The sequence below is a fragment of the Plecotus auritus genome (assembly GCF_963455305.1).
Source record: "Plecotus auritus genome assembly, chromosome: 9".
In the NCBI taxonomy this organism is placed as follows: domain Eukaryota; kingdom Metazoa; phylum Chordata; class Mammalia; order Chiroptera; family Vespertilionidae; genus Plecotus; species Plecotus auritus.
Genome location: NC_137783.1, coordinates 91,024,133 through 91,042,967, shown reverse-complemented (window position 1 = coordinate 91,042,967; position 18,835 = coordinate 91,024,133). Strand labels below are relative to the sequence as shown.

At 40.8% G+C, this 18,835-nt stretch overlaps 1 protein-coding gene across 6 annotated transcripts in view; it reads right to left on the bottom strand.

The window, feature by feature from the left end:
* Positions 1-18,835, bottom strand: part of MTMR2 (myotubularin related protein 2) — a 107,104-nt gene that overhangs the window by 41,736 nt on the left and 46,533 nt on the right. For all 6 annotated transcript variants that reach the window (XM_080643186.1, XM_080643190.1, XM_080643191.1 and 3 more), the window contains exon 2: positions 18,293-18,398. In XM_080643186.1, coding sequence (XP_080499312.1) covers positions 18,293-18,398 — 106 coding nt within the window. The remainder of the gene's footprint in view (positions 1-18,292; positions 18,399-18,835) is intronic.

The window sequence follows — 18,835 nt, the reverse complement described above, 5'->3', positions numbered from 1 at the left end:
TGTCCAACTTCTTTATTGCCTCATTTCCCCATCTATAAAATGACTAGAGGCCCGGTGCACGAAATCTGTGCACAGAGGAGGGGGGTGTCCCTCATCCCAGCCTGCACCCTCTCCAATCTGGGACCCCTGGAGGGATGTCCAACTGCCCGTTTAGGCCCGATCCTGGTGGGATCGGGCCTAAACGGGCAGTTGGACATCCCTCTCACAATCCAGGACTGCTGGCTCCCAACTGCTCGCCTGCCTGCCTTCCTGATTGCCCCTAACCACTTCTGCCTGTCAGCCTGATCACTCCCTAACGCAGCCGTGGGCAAACTACGGCCCGCGGGCCGGATCCGGCCCGTTCGGCTGTTCTATCCGGCCCATGGAGCCGAAAGAACGGAGGGTTCTCTTGCTCTCCCCTCCGCTCCTTTACTTTGAATTTATATTAGTTCACACAAACACTCCATCCATGCTTTTGTTCCGGCCCTCCGGTCCAGTTTAAGAACCCATTGTGGCCCTCGAGTCAAAAAGTTTGCCCACCCCTGCCCTAACCACTACCCTGTCAGCCTGACTGATGCCTAACTGCTCCCCTGCCAGCCTGTTTGCCCCTAACTGCCCTCCCCTGCAGGCCTGGTCCCCCCCCAACTGCTCTCCCCTGCAGGCCTGGGTCCCCCCCAACTGCCCTCCCCTGCAGGCTTGATCGCCCCCAACTGCCCTCCCTTGCTGGCCATCTTGTGGTGGCCATCTTGTGTCCACATGGGGGCAGGACCTTTGACCACATGGGGGCAGCCATCTTGTGTGTTGGAGTGATGGTCAATCTGCATATTACTCTTTTATTAGATAGGATAGAGGCCTGGTGCATGGGTGGGGGCCAGCTGGTTTGCCCTGAAGGGTGTTCCAGATCAGGGTGGGGGTTCCCTTGGGGCGTGAGGCGGCCTGGGTGAGGGGCCTGTGGTGGTATCCCACCACAGCGACCCAAGTGGAGGCCCTGGTATCGGGTTTATTTATCTTCTACAATTGAAACTTTGTAGCCTGAAGTGGAGCCAAGCCTTCTGCTTGCTCCGTGGTGGCAGCCATTTCTGTTGGGATTTATTTATCTTCTATAATTGAAACTTTGTAGCCTTAAGCAGAGGCCTGGGCCGGCCAGGGTGTGCAGAAAGCTTGGCTTCCTCCATCACCGGGGGCAACCCTAGCCTCCTGCTCTTTCCAGCTCTGTGGCTGCCGCCATTTCTGTTTGGATTTATGTATCTTCTATCATTGAAACTTTGTAGCCTTGAGTGGAGGCCTAGGCAGGCAAGGGCAGGTGGAAAAGCTTGGCTTCCTCCATTGCCGGGGAAACCCAAGCCTCCCTCCTGCTCTCTGTGGCCGTAGCCATCTTGGTTGGGTTTATTTGCATATTTGCTCCTGACTGGCTGGTGGGCATGGCTTGGTGTGGCGGAGTGATGGTTAATTTGCATATTACTCTTTTATTGTATAGGATAATTATAGTACCCCACAAAAGGATTTTATAAAAATTAAATTAGTTAATATACTTAAGGCATTTATATCAGTGTTGACATAATATACACTCAATAAACATTTCCTACTACAAATAATAAAAATTGAGGCTAAACTGATTACCAAACTCTGGTTAGAATTTCTACTGATTATGAAAACAACACAATTAGATAAAAAGGATACAAATAATAACAGTATTTTTTTAAAAAAATCAAACAATGATACACATGTGAAAGTCTTTATCTTCTGCCCATCGTCAACCACATGATTTGGAAATACAAAGATTATATCCCTTACAAAGCAGGACAGTAGTTCCTATATTTCAGAGGTATACTTTCTTGTAGTTGCCACAGTGTTATTCCCCATGATCACCTTCCTCTCTTTCGGTATTTCTACTTTCAGAAGGAATTTGCATATCCAAGAATGTATGTGTATTGTATACAGGAGTGGAGAGGAAGGTAGTTCTGGAAGAGGCACACGGTAACCTAAGAGGTGTAAGAAGTAAAGCTTTATAATGTGAAAAAAGAGACAGGGAACTCGGTATATACTGAGAAGCACAGCCTCTCCGATACCAGTATGCTTTCCGACCAGAATGTCAGAGATAAGGGCAAGAGAAGGCAAGACAAGATCCCATCTTTGTCCAGAAAAGCTACACTAGATGACAGAGTTTTAACAATATGTATACAACAGAGGTTATGTATAAACAACTCATGGTAGAGCCAAAGATATAAAAAGAACTCAAACAAGTGAACAGAGCAAGGCCAAGGGCAACCCATACCCTACATATGTTGGTCATCACTGGTTTTGAACATGGCTATCTTTCATCAAACATAAGAGAAAAAATGGGGCCTAGAAAAAAAGATTATTTGACAAGGAAAAGGAAGTATCAGCCTGATGCTCAACAAAAGAGTAGTCTTCTGAAAATAATTCCCTATATGCATTATAAGACACATTTATAAACTAGTTGGCATACTCAAAAGGAAATTAGCCATATTCCCTAAGGAACAGGAACAAACGCCATAAGGATAGACGCACTGAGACTAAGAGAAATGGGTCAGATAAAGAATGACTGAAAAAAAATTAAAAATGTAATAGCAGAAATAAAATCTGTGTTAGAATTAAGAACTAAATTGATTATTCAGAAAACAGCATTTATGTTGAGGGCAACCATAAAAATTGCTCTACGAATTTATAGAAAAAGAACAGAGGTAAAAATCATGAGGGAAGATAATAAAGAACCAATGAAAGAATTGTATTTCCTAAAGAAAAAAGTCAAAACAGAATAGGAACAATAATCCAATACATAATGGAAGAACATGTTTTTGAAATAAATAATGACTTTCTAAGCTTGTTGATCAAAATAGTTTACCAGATTCCACATACTTAAAAAATGAACAGAGATATACCTAGGTGCATCTTAGCAAATTCTTTTGAACTATAAGAATTACAAGACAAACTTTGAGTACATAGGCAAAGAGAGAGAGAGAGAGAAGTAATATACAACAGCCAACAGCAAGATCAGGCTGGCTTCATATTTATCAACATATTCTAGAAGACAACAAAATGTTTTCAGATCTTTGAAGAAAAATGCTATGACCTCTCAAATATGATTGATAGTAACAGCAAGTCATTCTCAGATATGCCATGTCACCAAAAATATAATCCACATGTTCTGCTTTTGGGGGGGAAATTGCCTGAGGGCAATTAAGCTGAAAGGGGGAAATCGAAATTAAGACTTCTATATAAGAAATTTGTGGTGTACAGCAAAGGCTTAAGTTGTTATATCCTAATGATCCTACAGCCAAAAAAAAAAAATTATTGCCACCACACTAACATCTCTGAGTCTGACTTTCATATTTATATCAAAATAATAATATCTACCTTACAGGTTTGTATGAAATGAGACAGTTGAAACATAAAGGGATTTGCAAGGTGCTGTATTAAAATGTAAGAAGTACATAACAGACACATTAATTGAAGTTTTCACCTTCCCATCTCACAATATTCTATTCATATGGTGCTTTGTTCCTCTGCTCTAAAACAAATAGGGATTAATGACACCTTACAATCTAATAGCAATAAACACAATATTTCCATAATTCCATAAATAAAATTTTAGACATATTATACAAAATAACATACAGAGTTAATATTTGAGACAGCATGACATAAAGAGAACCACAACCTCGCAAATTTTTGAACTACTGACTTCTAGATTTAGCTACAGAATAAAGAGAACCTTATTCTAAAAAAAGCAGTAAGAAGAGTGATTTCGGCATTATGGCAGCATAAGATGTCCCTCATGTTTTTGCCTTTTAACTTCTAAAATTTGGCATCTCTCCATAAATAAAAGGGCCTCGTGGGAGCCTTGAAATCCAGCACCATATGCCAAGGAGTCTCTCCCACTAGTGCATCAGGTAATAGGCAGACAGACCCAGGTAAGGGATGTGGAATCAGCAGGAGCCTGTGAATTGACTCCAACCCTCTTGATTGCAGCACCTGGAAAATACTGATGTGAGCACATACAGATAAGAAAGCCTTAATAGAAATCCAAGTTTCTACAGAAGTTCCAGCACTCCACTGGGGCAAAAAATATATACAAGTTTGATGCATCAAAGTGGATTAGAGGAACTTTGTCAGCATCACCCTTGCCCAGGAGGCAGCACAGCTTAAGAGGAAGTTGGGGATCCCTCCCTGTGGGGGAAAGGGAGAGGAGTAAGCACCCAACTTCCCCAGTTGTGGGGCTGCCAAAGAAACCCATCTCTTGCCCACAGCCTTCAGAGTATTAAAGCAAGAGCTCCATTACTTGGAGAAGGAAGGGGTTCAGAAAAGTGGCAGATAAGAATATCAGGTGGGGGGTAATGGGGGAATAAGGACACATATGTAATACCTTAATCAATAAAGAAATTTTAAAAAAAAAGAATATCAGAAGGCATTAAAGAGATGCAGTTCTCTGTGTTCTAGACTCCAGCAAAAAAGCCCATCCATAAGCTGTGGGGAAAAACCTCACCCAAGGATCCCTTCACCTGACCCACAGGAACGCCCAAATCCCCAAGTGCCAAACCTATACCCTCCTTACTCTGCAGCCAGCTCCTTTTATACATGTTCCAGAAGGCTACAACAAGAGCAAGCTCAGGTAGATAGAGAGTGCATGAAAAAAAGCTGGGGTTTGTGGGCAAGGGAGAAACCATAATTATGAGCTGTACTGCCTTTGTGACAATGAGAGAGATTCCCAACAGTTAGCCTGGTTTACTGTAAGATCAACTGCTTAAGAATCCACAAGAGGAAGCAGGAATTGTGCAACAGGTGTATTCAATCATATAAGGTGAGAGAAAGCCCCAGAATACAAGCTGACAAAAAAAAAAAAGACAACTCAATAAAATCAAGGAAACAATAAATGAACAAAATGAGAAATAAATTGAGATAGAAATCATAAAAACAACCAAACAGAAATTCTGGAGCTGAAGAATTCAATCAATGAAATGAACACAAAATAGAGTACCAACAGCAGGATAGAACAGGCAAAAGACAGAATCAGTGAATTAAAGGATAAGAACTTTGAAGTAACCCAGTCAGAGGAGAACAAAGAAAAAAAGAATGAAGAGTGAAGCAAACCTATAATTTATAAGACACCATCAAGAGAACCAATATCAGAATCACCAGAGTTCTAGAAGGTAAAGAAAGGGAAAGGGGGCATAAAGTTTATTAGAACTTACAGATCTGGGGGAGAGAATTGGAACCCAAGTGCTTGAAGTTCATAGATCATCTCATTATTTCAATTCAAAACAATCCTCTATAAGACACATTATAATAAAACTGTCAAAAATCACAAAGAGGGAATACTAAAAGTAATAAAAGAAAAACTCTAACCGATAAACCCTCATTAGGCTATCTAGGCCAGCGGTTGCCAAACGGTGGTCCAGGGACCACTGAGATCTGAAAGGTTGGTGACCGCTGATCTAGGCTATAGACAGCTTTCTCAGTAGGAACCTTACCACCTGGGAGAAAATGAATTGATATGCTGAAAGGAAAAAATGCCATCCAAGAATACTCTATCTGGCAAAGGAATCCTTCAGAAATGAAATACTTTCCCAAACAAACAAAAGCTGAGAGAGTTCATCACCATTACATCTGCCTTACAAAAAATGCTGAAAGGAATTCTTCAAGTTGAAACAAAAAGATGCTAATAGTAAAATGAAAATGCACAACTCACTGGTAAATATATAGTAAGATTCAGAAAAGACTAATTCTGTAATAGGATGCTGTGTTAACCAACTGACTATGTTATAAACATTAAAGGAAAGAGTATTAAAAATAATTATAGCCAGTATAATTTCTTCATGAACAATATAAAATGAGGTAAACTGTGGCACTAAAAACATAAAATGTTCAATGCAATCTCCACAGAAATAGAAAAAAACAATCTTAAAATTTATATGGGACCACAGAGAATTCCAAATAGCCAAAGTAATCTTGAGAAAGTACAAAACTGGAGGCATGATACTCCCTGGTTTCAAACTATATTACAAAGTTATAGCTATCAAACCCGTATGGTATTATCATACAAACAGACACACACAATAATGGAACAGAATAAAGAGCACAGAAATAAACCTATGCATATATGATCAATTAATTTACAACAAGTTGCCAAGAATATACTAGGAGAAAAGAATAGTCTTTTCAATAGTGCTGGGAAAACTGAAGAGCCAAATGCAAAAGAGTGAAATTGGATCCCTATGTTGCACCATACACAAATATCAACTCAAAATGGATTAAAGACTTGGAAATAAGACCTGAAACCATAAAATTAGAATAAACCATGGAGGGTAACCTCCCTGGCATCAGTCTTGGCAATGATTTTTTTTGGTTTTCCCACCAAAAGGAAAGGAAACAAAAGGAAAAACAAACAAGTGGGACTATATAAAAAGCTTGTGTAGGGGAAAGGAAACCATCAACAAAATGAAAAGGCAAACTATTGATTTGAAGAAAATATTTGTAAAGCATATATCTGGTAAGACATTAATATGCAGAATACATAAAGAACTCATACAACTCAGTAGTGTGTTTGGAAATTTTTATAATATTGGAGAGGAGATTAAGAATTTTAAACTTGACCAGTCATGTAAAGGAAAATCACTGCAGACCTCTGATGAGATTAACATGGTCAAGGAGGTACACAAAACTGGATATAGTAAAGACAAAATGATAATAACCTAGGAGAGAAATAGCAAAATCCTGGATTAGTAGAAATAAAGTGGTAGTAGAAACAAAGAGGAATATTTTATACTTGTTGGAAAAAAGTAATTAAATTTGACCAGAGGCATAAGAAAAAAAAACAACCAATTAATTTTTGAGAAAACTACATTTAAGATATGTTAGTAATGGAAGAAGAAATGCAAATATAACAAATAAAGGAGGTAAGATCAAAACAAGAGGACAACTCAGAAATACCAGGAGCCTACCTTTCTACAAGGTGGAATTAAAGCAGCAAAGCCAGACTGATTTGATTCATCAGGTTTTTCTGCATTCACATGGAAATACCTTTAGCGGGAAAAGGTTATATAACTCTTCCCCCCTCTGAGAGGAGGAGAGAACTCCCCTCCTGGAGAAATCCCCTGGAACACATAAAACACTTTTCTCTTGCTGGGTCAAAATAATGTTATTAATCGAATATCCGACCTGTTTCCCAATAGAACTGGCTGCTTCCCGAGTTCTGGTTATATCAACAGATAAGATTATATAAGGTCTGCTCTTTGAATACAATACTGAATAAAATACTTAATCCTTTTCTTATTATCAAGAAGTCTATAAATCACATTAAAATCTTACCGGTGAAAAAAACACACAGATAGAAATTTATAATTCTTTTTATATTCCTAAAATCAATTCAGTTTTGCTCTCTCCCCAACCATGTTTTTCCCCATTGTCTTTCATGCCCTCTTTATCAAGCTCTGTAAATTTCCATGTGACTTTAACCTACCTCCCATCTCTCCTTCTCTCTCTGATCAGGAAATTATTATAAAGAAATTTCAGAAACCTTATCTGTAATGATGATCTGCAAGTGGTAAGTTTATGGATCAGTTTTCACATGGAATGTCAGATGACAGATAAACAGGAAAGAAATTTTTTGAAATCTGCAAAACACTAAATTAAAATCATCCGAAAGGAAAAAATGAGTCTGTGGAAGTTACAAATTATCCACCAGTTTCTTTATGTACTAAAACAGTAGAGGAAAAAATAATAAACTTATTCTTCATTGAATAATTCTATTAAAGAAAACTGTTTACATCAATTTTACTTTAGTCTGTTTGTTTATACCACTTGACTGTGTCAACATAAGAAACTTCCAAACCCATAAAGAATCTTTATGCGTTTATTTGAGCCAAACTGAAGTTATGCCGGGGAGCAAGATCTCAAAGGCTCCAGAGAATAATAGTGTTGCAGTTACTTTTCTACACTTGAAATTAAAGGAAGGGAAGGAAGATTACATGAAGGTAGGAGAAAGCAAGGCAGGAGACTCTCATGCTTCAGAAGGAGGGATATGAAAGGGGGCATTTAAAAGGTATGTTATTTGGATGCACAGAAACAATGAACAGGGCTTAAGGCAAAGATAAGCCTTTAACTAAAGTTATATTCCTGGGGCATCACTCCCCACCATGACCAGCCCAGTTAGGAATTTATAATCAGATCACCATATGAAGTTACTTTCCATAGAACCCTTTTTTCTTCCACAACTGACAAACCACAAAGTAAGCAAATGAATCATACAAATAAAATCTGAACAGGGTGGTAGAGTCAAAGACTGGCATCTAGGATGGATCTTATTGGTTATAAATTTGAAAGCACATCCAAATTCAAGCACAAGGAAGCTCTTTCTTTTCATAACACTGCCAAGAACAATTTGGTTTTGAGCTGAAACCACAATTAGCAAGCAGTGGATACCATTACATCACCATCAATGATTCAACAACAACAAAGGGTATCTAAAGAGGTACAGTCTGAAAAGCATCACTTCATGCTACGGGCTGAATTGTGCCCTCCCACAGATAAAGATAGGTTGAAGTCCTAATTGACAGTACCTCAGAATGTGACCTTATCTGGAAAGGTGGGGTGCCCTCAGTGTCCCCAGCTGTTGCCAATGGAAGTGGAATTCTTGCAATGTTGCAAGGAAAGTGATTTCCTGAGACTCGCACTGGAGAATGAGTAATATTTATTTCCATGGAATTAAAGCCCTGGGTTTACAATGTTGCATTTCCCCCGTCTCACCATGGAAGAAGTCCATCTTATTTTCAGCAAGGCTAGGATTAAAGCCACTGCCCAGTTTCCACACCGTATTAAAGCAGTCTAGGCCAGCAACTGGCTAGCTTAGCTTGTGTTCGCAGCAGCAATCCATTGCATCTGGGGTCTGCGTGGCCACACCGCTGCTTAAGGTCACATGAAGGGCTAGCACATACATGGGAGAGTACAGGTCACGGAGCAAGAGAGTGCAAGGGAGCAGGAGCAAAGAGGCAAGAGAGAGAGAATTCTTTGCCCAGAGATTTAACCTTCCAAAATTTCACTTGCTTGCAGTAGCTTCACCCCCGAGGCAATTACCTTTTTCCCAGGTAAGACTGACAGACAAGCACCTTCCCTAGTCACCCTGACTTCACTGCGCATGTGCCCATTTCTCTCTTTGTTTGATCCCTTTCCCCAGTGATCTGCAGGAAATAGACCAGTGTTCCCTGGGGAGTGTGGAACTATAGCTTACTGGTGAAGCTGCCCATGCTTATAATGATGTCTGGCCTCACCTTTGCTTTCTTCCTATTACTAATATTAGCTAATTAATGAAAATGAGAGAAATGGGGTCACTGCAGATAGAGTCATGGTAATTAGTTAAGATAAGGACACAGTGGAGTAGGGCGGGCCTACAAGACAGCTCTGTGAAGACACAGAGACATAGGGAGAATGCTGCCATGTAACCATCAAGGCAGAGACTGAAGTGATGGGATCCACAAGCCAAGAAAACCAAGGATTGTTGGACTTCACCAGCAGTTACGAAAGAGGTAAGGGAAGCAGTTTGCCACTCCAAAATATGCCTTTTAGGATATTGATTTTAAACTGGTTATTAAGAAACAAAAGACTCAGAAAGAGCCTTTGACCATCCCCCTTTCCCAGCCTAAAGGAATTTACATAGAGGACCTGCTCCAGGAAGGGACATAGCATAACAGATAACTCTGGTTTCAAATAAACTAACTAGAGGCCCAATGCACAAAATTCTTGCAAGAGTAGGCTTTCCTTCCCCCGGCTGCTGGCACTAGCTTCCCTCTGGCACCTGGCACCTCGGCTTCCCTCCAGCCACCAGCAGGCACCCGGGACTCGGGCTGCCCACCCGCCACAGCCTACCGGTTGGTCGCAGCTTGCCTCGGCCCTTGCAGCCCCGGCTTCATCTGGAAGGAGGTCTGGTCTAATTAGCATATTATGCTTTTATTATTATAGATGTATGATGGACAGAGAGGAACCTAGCAAGGCCCATTTGTTCAAAGTCCTCTCTGTGTTCCATTGTTAAAGATGGCCCAGCAAACAATTTTGGCAAACATTTGTTTTTCCATCTCCTTGTGAATTATCTTCCTGCCCTTCCAAGTCCCAAACCACAATCCCACTAACCCCCTCCCTCATGCTCCAGAACTGTGAGAGAATATTTGTTTAAGCCATCTAGTTTGCAGTAAGTACACTGTTATAGCATCCCTAGGAAATGAATGTACCTAACATCAAGAAAACATTCAATGGGGGGGAGGGGGGAAGGGACATATGTAATATGTTCAACAATAAATATTTTATTTTTATTTTAAAAAAAGAAAACATTCAAATTTGAATCTTAATATGCAAGCTGTTCTTTAATGTTAAAACTTGGAAGCAACTGAAAGTCCTTCAGTAGGTGTATGGATAAACGAACTGTGTTACATCCATACAAAGAAATATTATTCAGTGATAAAAAATAAATGATCAAGTAACAAAAAGAAATGGAGAAACCTTAAAGGTTTCTAAGTGAAAGAAGGCAATCTGGCTATGTATTAGAATTAGATGACATGTTGGAAAAGGCAAAACTATGCAGGCAGTAAAAAGTTCACTGGCTGCCAGGAAAAGGGAGAGAAGGAAAAATAGGTGAAGTGCAGATGATTTTTAAGGCAATAAAACTACTCTGTGTGATACTGCAATAATGTAAACATGTCATTATACTTTTATCAAATCCCACAGAATGTGCAACACAAAGAGTAAACCCAAATGTAAAACTATAGATTTTAATTAGTAATCAAAATGGTTCATCAAATGCACCACACTAATACAAGATGAAAGTAACAGAAGACACTGTGGGGATGAGGGGGAAATAGCATAGGGATGCAGACTTTTTTTTCGTAACTCAAAACATGAAAATAACTACAGTAACAACTACCACCTATTAGCAACATCTATCTATATAAAACCCTAATATGCAAATCGACTGAACAACGGAATGACCAGTTGCCATGATGCACCCTGACCACCAGGGGCAGATGCTCAATGCAGGAGTTGCCGCAGCCCGCAGGCCCTGACTGGCAGCAGGGGGCGGGGCTGGCGAGTGGGCAGCACCAGTCCAGCCAAGGCAGATGTGAGCGGGGGCCCCAATCACCCGCCAGTCACTCCACAGATCAGCCCTGATCTCCAGCCAGGCCTAGGGACCCTACCCGTGCACAGATTTTGTGCACTGAGCCTCTAGTCCAATATAATAAAAGGCTAATGTGCAAATTGTCCCCACAGGCAGGAGTTCGACTGACCGGGAGTTAGACATGCACTGACCACCAGGGGGCGGCACGGAACATGGCAGGCGTCGGTGACGTGGTGCTGGCAGCAGGCTGCAGTGGACGCGCTGCCAGCCCCAATGAGAGCAGGACCATGGCAGGATAATGGAGCAGGTGAGTGGGCAGCGCCAGGCCAAGGCGGGTGCAAGCGGGGGCCCCAATCGCCCCACCGGTCGCCCCACAGATTGGTTCTGATCACTGGCCAGGCCTAGGGACCCTACCCATGCATGAATTTCATGTACCAAGCCTCTAGTAATTTCATAAAAAAGGGAGATTTTTTTAAAAAAACAAAGAAGTTATGAGGAGATAATCCTGTGATAAAGAATAGTCCTTCCCAAAAAAGGATGACACATAATAGAATATCTGCCCAAACCAAAACAGAATAAAAGTATATAGGAAGAAAGATAAAATATTTCCTCAATTACTTTCATTTTGCCTCAAACCAAGGAATCTATCATCATGCACTGGCCCAGTTCATGCACTGTTTTCAGAAGATCGTTATTCATTTAGCTCATAATACCCCTGAAAAAGAAGTAGTATTCTTATTTCCATTTATAAGTGGGGTAATGGACCATTGTGAATGCTCAGGCACTCCATTTATTTAATATGACTTTTTCCTTAATTCTAATAACACCATGACTCACTTGCCTCCTTTCAACCAGATCCTTCTACCTTTGCAAATGCTGCACATCCACTTTCGTAATCATTAAGCCTGCAGGACAATTAGGTTCTATTCATCCTTAAACTATCTTAAATAACAAAGCCTCATGTCTGTTGACCATAGAAACAGAGTTCAGTCAAACTAAAGATAATTTTGACCTCAGTTGTGTTTCAACCCCAGACCCATGAAAGCAGAATGACCCTACTGATCACAACCTTGCGAAACCAACAGACCAACCCATGGCTTATATCAGGACCATCTGCAATGATTAACTACTCCTTACCCTGGCTCTGACCAATCAGTAGGGCTACTAGAACCCTAACCCTAACACCCTCAGGCAGCATAATTAATGATTTTTCCCCCTATATAACCAATCCCCTGAAGCCATGGGAGAGCCAGGTTTTAGACTACTAGCTCACCTGTATCTAAGTGCTTGATACCATTTCCTTAAATAAACCTTTACTTTCTTTGCTGCAATTCCTGTTCATATTTTATTGGGCTTTGATGCACACAAGCAAATGAATCCCTTTAATTCAATAACACCCTTATAGAAGTTAAGCAACTTTTCCAAGGTGTCATATACCTTACAGTAGCAGCTGAACTTGAACAGATTTATGACTATACTATGATCATGACATGATAGCATCCTAGTGCAACTGTGTAGCAAGCATCTGATATGAGGGATCAGAGGCTGAGAAGGAGATCAACACAAGGTAAAGATGTGGGAATCATCCATAAAGAGATAATAGCTGAAGCCCTGAGAAAGAAGGAGCATAAGGACAAAAGAACAAGGAGGAAAGCAAGAGATGAGGACACGTTAGAGTTACCTTGGGCCGCTGAGGAACAGCCAGGTACACAAAGGAGGTGCAGTCAGATAGAAAAGTGAAGCATAGAGGAGAAACCAAGATGGCGGCATAGGTAAACACCTAAACTGCTGCCTCGCACAACAATTTCAAAACTACAACTAAAAGACAGAACGGACACCATCCAGAACCACAGGAAAGCTGGCTGAGTGGAAATTCTACAACTAGAAGGAAAGAGAAAAGCTCACAGAGAATTGGAGGTACGGCAAAGGGGCTTTGTGCGCGCAGAGAGGAAGGGCGGCTGAGAGCCTGGCTGACTTTCTCTGGCGGAAGGGGGAAGGAAGCCTCCGACCGCACTGAACCCCAGTTCTGACTGCACTGAACCCCAGTTCCGGGCGAACCCCTGGGGACCCACGCTCTTACGGGGGGAGTCTGGACTCTCGGGCGGAGACTCGAGCTGGGAAAGGCAGAAGTCTGAAGGTGCACGCGGGCCAGTGCGCACAAAGGCTGCAGAGGTTGCCACAGGCTTTCCCTAGTGGAAGGGAGTCAGAGGATCCTGACTGCACTGAGCCCCAGTTCTGACTGCAGTGAACCCCAGTTCCAGGCGTGCCCCTGGGGACCCACGCTCTTGTGGGGGGAGTCTGGACTCTTGGGCGGAGACTCGGGAGCCGGGGAAGGCGGAGGACTGAAAGCGCGCACGCGCGTGCCAGTGCGCACAAAGGCTGCGGAGGTTGCCACAGGCTTTCCCTAGTGGAAGGGAGTCAGAGGATTCTGACTGCACTGAGCCCCAGTTCTGACCGCAGTGAACCCCAGTTCCAGGCGAGCCCCTGGGGACCCACGCTCTTGTGGGGGGAGTCTGGACTCTTGGGCGGAGACTCGGGAGCCGGGGAAGGCGGAGGACTGAAAGTGCGCACGCGCGTGCCAGTGCGCACAAAGGCTGCGGAGGTTGCCACAGGCTTTCCCTAGTGAAAGGGAGTCAGAGGCTCCTGACTGCACTGAGCCCCAGTCCTGACTGCAGTGAACCCCAGTTCCAGGCGAGCCCCTGGGGACCCACGCTCTTGTGGGGGGAGTCTGGACTCTCAGGCGGAGACTCGAGCTGGGGAAGGCGGAGGACTGAAAGCGCACATGCACGCAAGGGCAAGGCTGACAGGAAGCCAAGACTGAGACTCCACCCCATCCAAGCTGAGCACAGAGGCTATTGCAATTTGGCAAGTCTAATCCTATAAGGCTGTCTCCAGCACCGAACTTCTCCCAGCATAGACACAGCTGATCCTTACAGCCAACTGGCCCGGAGGTCAATTCTTCCCAGTGATACCAACAACAATAAAGACTTAATTACAACAAGGCTGTACACACAGTCCACAAAGGGGTGCACCAAGAGTGTCCACCTCAGGTTAACTGGGGAAGCAGACCCACTGGGCCATATTGGAAACCTAGCACAAATATCTACCTTACCAACTCAGGGAATCAGTGAAAATGCGGGGTCAAAGAATCAGATCACAAACGAAAGAAATGGAGGAAAACAAACGACTGGATATAGAATTCAAAACCACGGTTATAAGACTTTTTAAGAATATCCTAGAAAAGGCCGATAAATATAACGAGACCCTCGAAGATATGAAAAAGGACCAACTAGAAATTAAACATACACTGACTGAAATAAAAAATATTATACAGAGACCCAGAAACAGAATAGAGGAACACAAGAATCAAGTCAAAGAATTGAAATACAAAGAAGCAAAAAACACTCAACCGAAAAAGCAAAAAGCAAAAAAAAAAATCCAAAAAGTTGAAGATAATGTAAGAAGACTCTGGGACAACTTCAAGCATACCAACATCAGAATTATGGGGGTGCCAGAAGAAGAGAGAGAGCAAGATACTGAAAACCTATTTGAAGAAATAATGACCGAAAACTTCCCCCACCTGGTGAAAGAAATAGACTTACAAGTCCAGGAAGCCCACAGAACCCCAAACAAAAGGAATCCAAAGAGGACCACACCAAGACACATCATAATTAAAATGCCAAGAGCAAAAGACAAAGAGAGAATATTAAAAGCAGCAAGAGAAAAACAGTTAATTACCTACAAGGGAGCACCCATACGACTGTCAGCTGACTTCTCAACAGAAACTATGCAGGCCAGACGGGAGTGGCAAGAAATTTTCAATGTGATGAATAGCAAGAACCTACAACCAAGATTACTCTACCCAGCAAAGCTATCATTCAGAATTGAAGGGCAGATAAAGAGCTTCACAGATAAGAAAAAGCTAAAGGAGTGCATCACCACCAAACCAGTATTATATGAAATGCTGAAAGGTATTCTTAAAGAAAAGGAAGAAGAAAAAAGTAAAGAGAAAAATTATGAACAACAAATACATATCTATCAACAAGCGAACCTAAAAATCAAGTGAATTAAAAACCTGAGGAACAGAATAATCTGGTGAATATAATAGAATCAGGGGCATAGAAAGGGAGTGGACTGATAATTCTCAGGGGGAAAGGGGTATGGGGGGTTCATGAAGAGAATGGACAAAAATCATACACCTATGGATGAGGACAGTGGGGGGGAGGTAAGGGCAGAAGGTGGGGTGGGAAATGGGTGGAGGGGAGCTATGGGGGGAAAAAGGAGAAATAATTGTAATAATCTGAATAAAGATTTATTTAAAAAAAAAAAAAAAAAAAAGAAAAGTGAAGCATAATTGTCACCGGGGTTGAAACTTGTCATCATCTGACTTTCTCCCCCAAATCTGCAACAAAACCACTGTACCAAGACCCTCATACCTAAAGCTAAATCGTAGTCAGTCAAAAAGCAACACATATCTGTTTGTGGTTAGTTCTACCTATAATTAACTAAATATAGTAGGTCCTCGGGTTACATCGGAGATCCATTCCTACAGCACGATGTAACGCGATTTTCACTGTAAGTCGGAACCCACCTACATAAGCACCTACGTCACTCACATGGATCATATACACAGCAGTAATGAAGTGAAACAGTAAAAAAATTTAAAAGAAAGATAACAATTCCTGACCTTTACTTGTGGTAAATAAATAAAAAATATAAAGCACATACGTCGAAATGACGGAACTTTTTTTTATAAATAAATGGGAGATGGCAACGTAACCACAAACGATGTACGTCGAGTCCGACGTAACCGAGGACTGTCTGTACTACCATTTTATGGCCAACAAGGGTATACATACTAAAAGCAAAATATCATTAACAAAATTGGGGAGGAGGGAGATCAGGTTTTATTACAAACACCCTCGTTTTCTGATTATTTAGAAAAGCAATTTCCATTTATTAGGTAATATTAAAAATTGCTATGTCGCCCTAACCAGTTTGGCTCAGTGGATAGAGCATCAGCCTGCAGACTGAAGGGTCCCAGGTTTGATTCTGGTCAAGGGCATGTACCATGGTTGCAGGCACATCCCCAGTAGGGGATGTGCAGGAGGCAGCTGATCGATGTTTCTCTCTCATCGATGTTTCTAACTCTCTATCCCTCTCCCTTCCTCTCTGTAAAAAAATCAATAAAATATATATTTTTTAAAATTGCTATGTCTACCTCAAAAATGTATTAAAGATACTCTTGTTAATTATAAAAATCTCACTTCACATTTCAGAAAACAGGACAATCATGGAAAGATAGTCTCTCTGGGTAATGTGCTGTATAGAAATATGACCAACCTGAGACCACATAAGGACAACACCTGTGTGCCTTTAAGCACATGAGTTAATTCACCGCTTCTGAATATCAGGTTTCTCTTATCAGTCAAATGAAGTAATAGCCCTGGCTGGTTTGGCTCAGAGGATAGAGCGTCAGCCTGTGGACTGAAGGGTCCCAGTTCGATTCCGATCAAGGGCACATGCCCAGTTTGCAGGCTCGATCCTCAGTTGGGTCGTGCAGGAGGCAGCCAATCAATGATTCTCTCTCATCACTGATGTTTTTATCTTTCTCTCCCTTTCCCTTCATCTCTGAAATCAATAAAAATATATTTTTAAAAATAAATGAGTTAATGTCTGTTTCACAGGATTGTTGTGAAAGCTAAATAAGATGAGTTATGTATAAATGTTTATCACAACAGCTGGCTATGTTTTTTTTTCAATTAGAAGCATATCCATCCCCCCACCCCATCTCTGAAACATATTTGAAACAGGCTGCATTTTTAAAAAATATATTTCTTTATTGATTTCAGAGAGGAAGGGAGAGGGAGAGAGAGATAGAAACATCAATGATGAGAATCATCGATTGGCTTAGGCTGCATTTTTTAAATGATACTAACATTTAACATAATGTTATTCATTCATCTCTCTCCCACAATTGACAAAAAGACTGATTCAAGCAACAATATATCTAACAATTAAAGATGTCCTTAAAAATGATAAAACAGGTAACAGGCAGGCTATCATATTAGTTTTCTTTTTTTTTTTTTTTTTCCTGTCACTTTAGGCACTTGACTATGGAAAGTACAGTTAACCTTTGTTAATCAAAGCCATCTTCTCCTTAGTTTAACATTTAACAACTGGCTCTTCATTCATCAAGTAAAAACATTCTGAGGACCCCATAAAGTTGTGAAAGATGCTGAATATGCCACTAATGAAGCTAATTCCTTCAGTCATGGAGCTGGTGCATAAATTTAACAGATTCCCTTGGTACTCTTGTGCTAAGAGAATCAATAATTCAGGGTATTTTTGCATCTAATGTTAAACATGAAGGGACAACAGGCATAAAATAAGATATTCTCAATATGAGCTCAAGAGCAAATGACTTCATTAATGAAAATAATGTTTTAGTTAAAATTGTGAAAGTGTAACACTGAGAAAACAGTTACTAAACCAGAATAAAAAGATTCTGAGGTAAGTTTAAGGGTTAGCACTAAAAATGAAATTCATTTTGTCCATTATTCATAGACAAGCAGTTATAGAAAAGGAGATGAATCCAAAAATGTACAAAGTGCTTCAGGATATTTCCAATGTGGTTAGGTTCAAAGCAACAAAGCCTATAATAAATAGAGAAATACTTAAAAACTATAATGAGATGTGTAGCAAATATAGCACAGTATTTAAGTGAGACCTTGGACATGTTACTTATTTTAGTTATCATAATGTAGAATAGAGATTGATAATAGTTTCTACCTCACAGAAGTGGTAGAAATGTCATAAGAGATATTTCATACAGAACTTAGAACAATACTTGGCACATGGAAAGTACTCAATAAATGTTATCCATTACTGGCCATCATTATGGGAGTAATCATGAAAATATTTTATACCACAATGAAATTCATTACTTATCTTTTGGCTAAGAACTTAAAATTACCAAACGTAGAGATGAATCACACATTTTCTTTTTCAACTAAATACGACTTCCCAATTTGCTGGTCTGTTCTGAGATATTTTATAAAGATTGAGTGAGGTCTTAGAGAATATTCCATGAATATCTCCTGCTTACTCAGTTAAAGGTTACATTGATAGTGTTGGCCACAAATAGCTAACAGAGAATACTTCTTCAGAACTTAGAAACAGTATACATACCCTCAAATCAGGAGAAAAGTTGTCTGCAGAAGTTGAAATGGAATCCGATGACACAACAGAAGCAGATTTTGTATGCACTGAATTCTCTGAATGAGAAGTGGAAGCACTGCAAAATAAAAAGCAACAGTATGTTTGAAAAATGGGACTTTCCAATTTCAGAAATTTTCATTAGAACTCCATTATTTATCAAAACTTCCACTGCCAACTAGTCATACTTTGCCCACTCAATCTTATCTCTAAATACGGATAAACTGCAAACTCTGTATTCCTGCATGGGTAAGTATTCTTACCATCCACGCTCCCTCTAGAAGACTTCCCCAATACTCATGAAAATATTCCCGGCTAATTCTTTTTATCCAATTCATCCATTCTTTCACCCAGTGAACATTCACTGAATAATCATGTGCAAAACCATTACACATGAGGCACTATGATCTGGAGATAAATCTTACCTAATAATAGACAAACATGTAAATTGACCATACCTCTGCTATGCCCACAGCCAATCAGAGTGAGTATGCAAATTAACCCAACAAAGATGGC